The 11806-nt window shown below is 41.5% G+C and overlaps 1 protein-coding gene and 1 pseudogene across 1 annotated transcript in view; one reads left to right on the top strand and one right to left on the bottom strand.

Moving 5' to 3' along the window:
• Nucleotides 1-3078, bottom strand: part of CCDC175 (coiled-coil domain containing 175) — a 56581-nt gene extending 53503 nt beyond the window's left edge. Inside the window, exons 1-2 of the mRNA XM_063090138.1 lie at nucleotides 2925-3078; nucleotides 637-722 (exon numbers count right to left, since the gene is read on the bottom strand). Of these exons, the coding sequence (XP_062946208.1) occupies nucleotides 637-722; nucleotides 2925-3078 (240 nt within the window). The remainder of the gene's footprint in view (nucleotides 1-636; nucleotides 723-2924) is intronic.
• A 5173-nt stretch (nucleotides 3079-8251) lies between these two features.
• LOC134373571 (large ribosomal subunit protein eL19-like) lies at nucleotides 8252-11052 on the top strand (annotated as a pseudogene).
• The last annotated feature ends 754 nt before the right edge of the window (nucleotides 11053-11806 follow it).

The following is an 11806-nucleotide window of genomic DNA, read 5'->3' on the forward strand; positions in this document are numbered from 1 at the left end:
ATTAAGAGACCACCATTCTGCTGAGGAAGCACTGTAAACATCATCCAGGATGAAACATAGACATGTCTGTGACACCTCAGAAAGTAATTCTTTAAATATTTCTTCAACATGTCTTTGGTAGGGGCCAGGTTAGTGTGACTGAAAGAGTTTCTGTTTTCACTAACAACATGGTCTACTTCAGTGGAACAGAGGTCAAATAATCCTTCACCAATTATGTAAGGAATTGCTTACAGAGTTAATTGGCACCGTGCATGTAATTTATTCCAGAGATTGTCTGCTTGTTTGTTTGTTTTAAGCAATGCTCACATATTGCTGTCCTGAGCATTTGCCCATGTGGCCCACCCCTTAGCTGAGCTCTGTTCCACCCATATTGCTTTTCCTGAGTTTCCTTGCCCTCATCCACAGCACAGGCTCATAATTCAGTTTTCTGCAAGGAAAACTGGGCAACAATCCACAGGTGATAATAATACTGGTGCAAATACTTACTAAATTGAGAGAAAAATATTTTTAAATTCAGGGTAAATGTTTTCCTTATTCATCTATTTAAGCACCTTGAACAGAGTTGGTGCTAAATGAAAGTTTGATGAAGAAATAAGTGTAACATTAAAAAAATAGTTCTTATAGATAATACAATACCAATTTCTTAACAGCTACAGCAATGTCTTTAAGAAAGATCTTAGCTTCTTCATTGCATTTAAAATAGTCACTTTGGAGGGATTGTTCTGAAAAAAAATTAGAAAATTAAAATCTGCTGTTTATCTGTCCAAATCCCACTTACTCTGTTATGATCTACCTCAAATACTTATTCATCTGGAAGTTAAATCTTCTACCTCTGAATTTCTATAGTACTTTACATGAATCCTTTTATACTTACTATTTTCTATTTAATAGTATTCTAATTTAGGTATATATTTTATGCTCCTTGAGGACAAACTCCTTTTAAGATTTAATCTTTTTCATCTCTTACATTAGAAAGAAGGGATCTGTTTAGGACAGGACTGAAAAATCATAAATATTTATAATGGGATGTCTAAAATGTCTATAATACAGGTTTGATTAAGAATGGTTTCATATGTATACATATATACTAAATACAATATTTAGTCAAAAAACACACATTGAACTAACTGTTAAAAAAATCCATCATGTCATTTTACTTCTGTAAAAAATCTGAAGCATGCAATGAGATTAAATATTTGTAAAACTGGTAGGTATGAAGTACACAGAGTTTCTATCCCTTTTCTTTCATGGAAATACTTTTTCATGTCTCCTTTTCTCTCACGCACTGTAAGTAGAAATAACCTGAGAAGAGAGGCTTGGGAAACAATGGCAAAGGTAATGCAGACAGATACATACAGAATAGGAAAAAGAAAGGATAAAAGGAAGAGAAGAGAAAGAAGAGGAAGCTCTACTGACCTTGGCTTTGTCACCACTGCACTACAAAGACTGTGTCTAAATGGATCTCAGGCCTGCATCTTCATGTGTGAGACGGGTTTGATGTGATTAATGTTTTACATGTGTTATCTAAATGACTCCTCTGACCTTACGATGATTCCTGTTTTACAGGTGAGAAATCTAAGACTTCCAAGGTCATATCACATGTGCAAAGTCACAGACCTGATCAGGGCTAGAGCCCAGATCATCCCCAGTGGTGTGACTCTGGGGCCCATGCTCTCACTGGCCATACCCGTCTCTCAAGGGAGTAAACAGCAATATCTGGCTTCAGTTCCAGGCTTGGACGCTCTTACCAAACTAAGATCTCAAACCAAGTGAACACCAGGTAGTGAGTCTGCAAGCAAGCGTTGTAGAGAGACACCGGCATTGCTTGCTTCCTCCTTTCTTTTATTTTTAATGAAGTAAATGACCACAAGCTCGTTTCGTTTGTAAATGGGCTGGATAGCTACATATTTTATAACTCACATTCAGAACAAGAAGGCTTAATGGTTTTTTCCTACAAAATCTTTCTGAGGGTCCAGACACTAATAGCAGAAAAAGTATTTGCATCTAAGTACTAGGGTTGAATGGATGTGCTGATCTGGAGATTAAGAATGAAAAAAGGTCAAGACCCTAGCTCAATCACTGGCGTTAACTTTAGGTGCAGGTGAATAGTTAAGGTCTCTTTGGTGGTTAACATTCTTCATGATAATGCTTGTCCTAGCCTATCTGATTACAACTGTGAAATTAAATTAGTTCATCTAAGAAGGAAAAAAGAAACTATCCCAAACTAACAGTAACATTGTAACAGAAATCCAAGTGTTTATCTTAAAGCAATGAGATGATTATAGTGAAGCAATGAGATGCTTTGTTTGACCTAACTGGTTTTTGTGCTGAACAAGAAATGCACTTTCTTGGACTATGTCTTCCCATAATCTTAGGTGACAACTACAGGTTCAGCTTTCTAGCTAAGAAGGTATTTAAACCAGGCTCCATGCAAGGTCATTTTTTTGTTTGAACCTCCTAAACATCCTTTTAAATCTAATTTTCTTTGCCTTGTACAGCACGAGCCTCTTAATCATTCCCTTTCCTATTTGCATGTTAAACTCTCCAATTTGCCATGGCAAAATGCGGGAGGAAATTAACGTGCAAAGGAAGGACAGGAAGAGACAACTGAAATCGAAAGCATAATCTAAATGCAGGTGGGAATGCAGATCGCGGCCAAAGGGCCGTAGCCTTAGAGTCTGGGATTTGTCACCTGCTACTAGTGTGAGCTAGGCCAAGTCACTAGCTGCCTTATTGCAGGAGAGCTCGCAGCTTGGTCCCACCCCGCCGCTATCTCCCCAGCCTCCAAGCAGCGAAGAAGGCTCTGCCCTGGCCAGTGATGCTCTGGGTTCCGGGAAGAGGTCCCCGCTGAGGGCTTCCGCTGAGCGCCGCCTACTCGCCACCTCCGAGAGATGTCCCTCCGGGCGTCCGGGGGGGCTTCTCACCCACAACGATGAGCTGCTCCAGCGCGGCGGTCGCGACCGCGGAGCCCAGGGTAGAGGGGAAGGTGCATAACTCCAGGGACGGGCCGGTGGAGACGGCGGCCTCCCGCACCATCTCGACGAACCCCAGCTCTGGGGTCCAGGAGCCCAGGGCCATCTGGCTGCTCCTGCGAGGCGCCTCCGAGGCCAGAGCCAAGGACTGCCGGTTGCCACGGACAACGAGGACGCCGAGGTCCCCGGGCGCCCCCTCGTGGCCCACAGTTGGGGTGGGTACTTCCCTGGTTCTCTAACTTCATCCGCAATAACTAAGCGGTCCTGGAAGGATGACTCCCTCCTTTGTCGTCTCTTCCCCCTTCCCCTTTCTTAAGTTCAGGCCTCGAACCTTTCTGGTTCAATCACTTTTGAACGCGACTCTGCGGGGTACTACAGGAGCGCCTTTAGATAAAGCAACTCACTCAATCTTCGTTACTTTGTGAGGCTGCTTACTGTATTATCTCCACTTTTACAGACAAGTAAACAGGCGCGGATGATTAAGTGAATTAACCGCCCAAGGCCACAAGAAATAATACTGGATATTAAGTGGATCCTGCATGAATCTACTATGCTACAAAACCTGCCTCTTGTGTTCTTTTAGAACTTTGTATCTTATCACTGAGCACATTTTGCCTTGAATCATAGTGATTTTCCTTTGTTTGTCAGGGACAGGATATTATTTACTTTTCTCTATGTCTCCAAAATCCAGCCCAGCTTCTGACTCAGTTTGAGTATAACCGTGAGTTCCCTTTCCTCTGGCTGGTTAGAGAGAAACAAAGGTGATTTAACCCTCCTCTTAACTTTCTTTACAGATTGCAAAATTGAAATCAGAATGATTGTAACAATAACAATAGCTATTAACTGTTGAATGATTGTTTCGGGCACTGTTCTAAATACTTTGCAGTGCCCCATTTAACCTTTGTAATAATCCTTTGAAGTAGGTATTATTGCCCACTTTGCAAATGAGGACACTGAGCTATGCCCTGAACCAATGTGCTACACTGCTTTGGAGGGGCCGCAGTACGTCAATAGCAGAGCTAGTTCTAGATCCAGGCCTCCTCCGTCCAGGGAGAGCTTTATTCTGGCCTTGGACACTGTCCTGGATCCCCTTTTTTGCTGGGCTTGGTCTATCGGTATTCAGATTTGTTTCTCCCCTTCTGTGCTCTCTTCTCTGTATGGCAGGAGCAAGAAGCCTGAAAACTACATTTCCCATTTGCCCTCATAGCTGGTTTCTGGGTAATTCCACCAGTGGGAGACACTGATGGGAGATTAGAAGGCCAAGAAACCATTCTGTTTCTGTCTCCTGGAGTGGTAGTTTCGGGCTACAGTTGACTGCAGATCCCAGCAATTTTGGTGGTTCCAGGGGTGGTAAGAGTGGGAGCCAGTCCCTCCAGCAGTCTCCGGCTGCTCAGCACTAAGTATGGGCACGTGGGCACAGTACAGGGGTTGTGGCAGCTCTTTGATCTCTGAGATCTTCTTTACTCACTTCCCCTTTGGCTTTTATAGCCCCCTTATCATATTCCCTGTGATCAATTCCTCTCTTCTAGAAATACCTAGACTGGGCTACTGCAAGCCAACCTTTATACTGTCACCAGAATATTCTTCCTACTTAGCACCCCATCTGGATTACATGGCTGTCCATTGTCTATGAATAAAGGAGAACCTCTAAGGGGACATTTGGTGTTACTGTGTTTGTTATAGAGTTTCTGGATTTTTATGTCTATTTCCCTTCTTGTCCCTAAATTCTTTCTTTTCCCTAAACATGCTTTGTGAGAAATGTCCAGCTTCTATCTTGTCTCATGGGTTTTTTCTCTTTGTTTTGTTTTGTTTTATATAGGATGCCTCTTACAAAATTCAACCTATTTTTTTCAAAAGGAAAGGAACTTTATTAATTCTGAAATAGAAACCTGGGAAAACAACATGAGCAAGCACTTCATAAAAGAAAAAAAAAATCCGAAGAAACATAATGAAAGGACATTTACCCTCGTTAGCATTCAAAGAAAGAACAATACACCCACTTTCCTTGTTGTATTATTAAAATTAAAAAGAATAATAATTCAAGCGTTGACACTAAGAATGTGAGTTACTATATCCTATCTGGAGGACAATTTGGACATTTGTATAAGGAGCCTTGGGATACAGTAATATTTCTAAGAATTGTTCGTAAGAGATAATCACAGGTGTGACTAAGGACATAGGTATCAGCTTGTTCATTGCAGTTCTATTTTAAATAGTAAAAAATAACAAACAGCCTCAATGATCTATAGTAAGGCACTGTTTTTAAGTAACCCATGGGACATCGGGCAGAAGCACCACATGACCTCCAGAATGGTAAGCTCTGGTGGATTTAGATGAGTTCCACTACTTACTGGATGGAATGTCTCTTGAACAAGTTAGCCTCTCCATTAATGCCACCGTGTCCTAGCTCCAAAGAGGTGCTGGTGGTAACAGTAGCTCTTAGTTCATATGACTGTCGTAAGGGTTAAATTAAGTGAGAACTTAAGGCTGTGCTTGACATACGGTAGATACTCAAAATATGCTATCTTATGGTAAAATAATAATGTGGTAGCTATGAAAAATAATGGGTAGGAATTTCCATGTACCTAAAAACACAGACACATATACGCACACACATAATGTGTGAAAAGCAAGTAGCAAAAGAAAGGTATGTATTTAATTAATATTCAATTTTTACACATCCATATACCTATATAGATGTATATAGGTATATTTATATATATATATGCATAGAAATTGGTGTGGGAAGAATTGTTTACTAAAATGTTAACTGTGGTTATTTCTGGTTAGTGAAATGAGAGGTGTGATAGGTAAAATAATGCCTCCCCAAAATGTCCACACCCTAATCCCTGGAACCTGTAAATACGTAGGTTACCTGGTAAGAGGTAATTAAGGTTGCAGATTGAATTAAGGTTGCTAATCAGCAGACCTTCAGATGGAGAAAGTAGCCTAGACTATCCAGGTGGGTCCAGTGTAATCACAACGTCCTTATAAATGAAAGAGGGAGGCAGGGGAGTCAGAATCAAAGTCGGAGATCTATTTTTTAAAAAGATGACTGGTAAGGGAATCTTAACCCTTGACTTGGTGTTGTCAGCACCACGCTCTCCCAAGTGAGCCAACCGGTCATCCCTATATAGGGATCTGAACCTGTGGCCTTGGTGTTATCAGCACCGCACTCTCCCAAGTGAGCCACGGGCCAGCCCAAAGTCAGAGATTTGAAGATGCTACACTGCTGGCTTTGAAGATGGAGGAAGGGGGCCCTGAACCATGGAATGCAGGTCGTTTCTAGAAACTGGGAAAGGCAAGGAAAAGATTCTCCCTTAGAGCCTTCAGAAGGAACGCAGCCCTGCCGACACCTAGATTTTAGCCCAGTGAGATCCATTTTGAACTTCTGACTTCCAGAATGGTAAGATAATAAATGTGTATAATTTCAAGCCACTAAGATTGTGGTAATCTGTTACAGCAGCAATAGGAAACTAATACAATAGGCTGTGTTAAGTTTTTTCTTTATAATATTTTTGTACTTGAATGCTTAGTCATAAGTATGTATATCTTTGTAATTAGAAAAAAGAGGAAAGCTTTTTATTCTAAAAAATACTTAGGAAAATAAACAAATAAAATATACAAATTTAAAAGAATTGAACATATTTTAAAAAGCTTTCTTATACTTCAGTATGTACAGATGGTATTCACCGGGCAAAAAGCCATGTCCTTTTCTCTGATGCATCTTTTTACTTTGGTAACACAGGTACATTCCTCTTCCAGTCAGCATTTTTAAGGCAGACATTTGCTCAATGGCCAGGATGACATATTGGAGTCCTCCAGTCCTATGTCGACATTGGCTTTTAGTTATAATAAGCAAGTTCCTTTTTATTTACCCCTTGCTGCTGACAGAGCCAGGAGGAGAACCCTACTGCTCCGTGGAGTTTGACCCCCTAAATTGCACAGGAATGTATATGCTCATGTATTCAGGCATGTTTGCAGTCTCCACTGTATGTGAGGTCTATATGGTATGTGATGTGACATTGCTCTTACAGCTGCCTCTTTGCATAAATCTAGCACCTCTAGGGAAAACCTAAACTTCTTGAGTGTGTTTCCAGACCCTGGTTAGACAAGGTAAAGGTCCCACTCTTGGTAGATGTGTCAGACATCTCACATATAGAAAGTGGGGCATGCTTCAGTGCTTGGTGTTAGTTTATCAGAATCCATGATGCTTCAGTACTGGACTGTGCTCAAATCCTCCTGGGAAATAATTCTAGCAAATTTAGTCTCTGTCTTCCTCACTCCTATAAGTGCCAAACACAGGGCCTAAGATCTGGCACATGGCCCCACTTCCCCATCCGTGTTTGATTGATGGCTGTTTTTTGTCATTTCATGTTGTCATTTCATCCTCTCGCTTGTTGACTGATGGTCGCAGATGGCTACTGCAGCCCCAGACATCCTGCCTTTGTACAAAGTGGGGAGAAGTGGAACAAAGCCACATGTGGAAGCCACTCTTCTCTTTACTCAGGGAAGAACATCTTCCCAGTGTCTCCAGACACTCCTCCCTTTGTGTCTCAGTGGCCACTGCTGGGTCATGAGGCCACCTATGAAAGGGGGCTAGGACAGTGAGCATCTGGTCACGGAAGAGGGTTCAGAAGAGCTAGAAAATTTCTCAAGGAATGTCAGCCATACATACATTCTCCAAATATTTGTCAGCATCAACTCCAGCCCCAAACCAGCTGGCTGGGTGGGTCTTTCGTAGGGGCTGCAAAGGAATTAGTGAAGCTTCTGGCATTAAATAGAAAGGGTGGGGCCAACCCCGTGGTGCACTCGGGAGAGTGCGGCGCTGGGAGCGCAGCGACGCTCCCGCTGCGGGTTTGGATCCTATATAGGAGTGGCCGGTGCGCTCACTGGCTGAGTACCAGTCACGACAAAGACAAAAAAAAAAAAAGAAAGAAAGGGTGTGTTGGTCTTCCTCCACTGTGTAATGGTAGGATCTCCCCAGTTTAAGCCTTCAAACTGGCTTTATGCCTCAAAGGTCTGCAAGGTGTTTATACACTAGACAGATTCTCTACCCCTTGGGCTTCTCACAGCTCCTAAACTGCCTGTCATGTGGTCAGGCTACAATTCCCAGCTACAGTGACTCCAGCACATGGTTATAAACTGGCAGGGAGATCAAGTCCCTTAGGCAGTGCCAGATGGTCAGAGAAGCAAACTGATAGATTAGTGCCTCTGATGGATTCATTTGGAGTTATGCCAAATGAAGAAAGCCAGGCATCTCTGAGGAAGGGCAGACCATGTCAGTGTTTGTAATAACACTCAATTAAGAGGTCTCCTTTTCAACATTTCTCTTGACTACTTGTTTGTATTCATCACCAGCAATTTTGAGGGCTAAACAGATTTGGGACAAATACTGGTTGGATCATTTGCTAGTGGCCCTACATAGTTAACTTCTTAGTCTCGATTCTTCATCTGTAAAATGAGATTTTACATGCCAAGCATTTCTCATCTTGTCATTCTGCTAAATGGAAAAAGCATTTTTCCTGAAATACAAGTGCTACTGTCTTTTCTTCCATTGTTAGCTTTCCTTAAACCTCTTGGTCATTCAACCTTTAGTGAAAATCAGTAACTAAATGCTATCCCAGAAGTGGGAAATTGGTTTTATTTCCACACTACTTCTACTGGATGCAGTGACTGCCAAGAAGTTCTGAGGCCAATTTTGACACAGAAGGAAAGAAGCCTGTCACAGCATCAGAGAAAGGCATGGCCGTACAAATGTCAGCATGAGACTCACTGTTTCAAATGTCTGTTGTGTGCCTACTGTGTGCTGGGCATCGTGCGAGGCGTACTGAGCATATACAAAAGAGACCTATAGGTGGCACCTGGGAAGGGCCCTCTGAGGAAGAGACCGGGAGCATTGAGCTATATTCTATCAAGCAAAAAGGAAGGCAGGACCAATCTGCCACTGAAAGATAACAGTGTGGTAAAGTGTCTTGTAATTTTAGAGCTCCTTAAACATATTGATTGAACAGAATGAGTACTACAGAGTTTCTGGGTATTTTGATGAATGCCACATGAAAATATAACAATACTGCCTATTTAATAGTTATACTAGATACATCATTCATTGGGCAATTTGTCCTTATAAGCATTTACATGCTATGGTGCTATATTTGTACCGAGCCCTCAACTGTGTGAATATCAGAAAGAAAACACAGATAAATTAGTAGTTTCTGACAAGTGTATGCCCTGGTGGAGGGGGGGAAAAAACACATCACCAAACTCAGTGAAAACATTTAGTTTTTAATTTTCAAAGTAACCTTTTGAATATAGAGCCTGAAATAATCTTCTGTGATAGTTGAAAGACCAGTGAAAATGTTGTTTAATAGCTGGGCTTTCTCTCTGACCTTCACAGAGGGCGGGCTGCCTCTTTCCTCTGAAGCTGCAGCTTCTGTCAGGAGGCCTGCTCTGCACGATGCTACTTTCTCTGGTTCCAGTGAACGCTCCCTCCTCTTGGCCCTTCAGGTTTAGGGGTGCTAGACCACAGGTACTGCATCATCTCTGTTTGTTTTCCTAAACCCCGCCAGACATTTTAAAAAATTAAATTCTTTTCAATTACCCTCTTGAGTGTGCTGTTTCCTGCTGGACTCTGATAGACTGCATTAATAAAAATAGAAAGAAAATGCAGTTTTGTTGCTTTTTAAGGACAGGTACTTCTAATTATATTTTTTAAAGTGTTGTCTAGTAAAAGTCATTATAGATGGCATATTTTAATGAATAAATGGGTCTCATTGTCACTGTTGGATGTTGTAGGCAAAGTCCATTGGCTTTGGAATAAAAGACCTGGATTGAAATATACTGTCCATATCCATGGATTAGAGGGACTTCCAGTTCATTCCTAGTGGGGAAACAGATGGCAGAAAATCTTGTAGCTTCTCTCTGCCCTTCCTTCATTCTTCTCAAGGGAAGGAGAGTGATATTAGAGAGGGAACTGAGAAGGCCGGGCCCAGGCCCCTCTCCCTGTCAGCCTGGCCTGCCTCTCAGACTCACTCCTGCTTGGCTGCCTTGGGTTGTGAGCTCTGTCCAGTGCAGGGGTAAGATGGGCTGGGTGGATGAAAATCGCAGGAAGACTTACTCTGGCCATGGTCGGGCAGCTCCATCAGTAGCAGAACTGATCATTTGATCTTCATTCAACTGGTTCCTTGGTGTATTTCTCAATTGACTTGCAACTGAGACATGAGGTGTAATTGAATAACTCTCTCAAACCTGAACCCACTTTAAGACTGATCTTAGACAATATATGAACTGAGTTTATTTATTCATGTGTAAAATTGGTATAAGAACATCTCCTTCTATAGGCCTAATTTGAAGATGAAATGAAATAATATATGTAAACAGCATATAGTGCCTTTCATAAAACATAATTAAAAGCAATCAAATAGGTGTGCCTGAATAATCTGAGAGAATTTTCGGACTTTAAAAGTCCTTCAGCCTTTCGCCGCAGCAGCCGCAGCCATGAAGCCTCAGGCTTCTGAAGATTCTTGCCTCCAGTGTCCTTCGCTGTGGCAAAAAGAAAGTCTGGTTGGACCCCAATGAGAACAATGAAATTGCCATTGCCAACTCCCCTCAGCAGATCCGGAAGCTGATCAAAGATGGGCTGATGAACCACAAGCCCGTGACTGTCCATTCCTGGGCTCGATGCCAGAAAAACACCTTGGCCCGCCGGAAAGGCAGGCATATGGGCACAGGTAAGCGAAAGGGTATGGCCAATGCACGGACGCCAGAGAAGGCAACCTGGATGAGCAGGAGGAGGATTCTGCGCCGGCTGCTCAGAAGATACCGTGAATCTAAGGTTGACCGCCACATGTATCACAGCCTGTATCTGACGGTGAAGGGGAACGTGTTCAAAACAAGTGGATTCTCATGGAGCACACGCACAAGCTGAAGGCAGACGAGGCTCGCAGCAAGCTCCTGGCTGACCGGGCTGAGGCCCGCGGGACTAAGACTAAGGAAGCCCAAGTGCCGTGAGGAGGCCTCCAGGCCACGAAGGAGGAGGAGATCATCAAGACTGTCCAAGGAGGAAGACACCGAGAAATAGTTTCCTTCCTATTTGTGCATAGTGGCCTCGGTGACTACATAGATCAACCATTCAAATAAAATAAGCCTTTAACGGCTAAAAGAAAAAAAAAAGTCCTTCAAATAACATGCTATATTAAAATGTATAACAGAGTAAAATAAAAGACGAAATATATCCGTAGTACAAACATTAATATATTCATCATTTTCTTAAATTTTGGTTATAAACAAGAGGACTAGTCAAATAAAAACATGAGGGGTGATTAGTAGATTGTAATTCAAGTACTGACAACAAACCTCAGAATATAAGATAAAAGAGAACTTAATTCTTAAAATGTTCTCCCTATATTAAAAGGTATTGATACTTTAAAAATACCCAGTGTGGCTAATTGAGAAATGTAATACATTATTTTGAGTAAGAAAAATAACATAGAAAATGTGTATGAAATATATTTGTGTTAGAATTTTAAATTTAAAAGAATTCAAACTTGTATAAACAGTTCAATACTTTTTAAAGACCTAGGAAATAAGACTATAAGGAAATATAACAAAATATCAATTGTGGTTTTCTTAGAGTCGTAGATTCTGTATCGTCTAAATTTTCTCTTAAAAAAACATGGTACATTTTGATTGAAAAAAATTAACTTAATTTAAAAATAACAATGGCAGATGGAAATGATAACAATTCCTAGTTATATAAAGCAAATTAACATGTTAAAAGAATAAGCTTTACTTTCAAACATGTAAATTATGCCCTCCTTTTGATATGCACCAGT

Source organism: Cynocephalus volans, chromosome 3 (assembly GCF_027409185.1).
Source record: "Cynocephalus volans isolate mCynVol1 chromosome 3, mCynVol1.pri, whole genome shotgun sequence".
Classification (NCBI taxonomy): domain Eukaryota; kingdom Metazoa; phylum Chordata; class Mammalia; order Dermoptera; family Cynocephalidae; genus Cynocephalus; species Cynocephalus volans.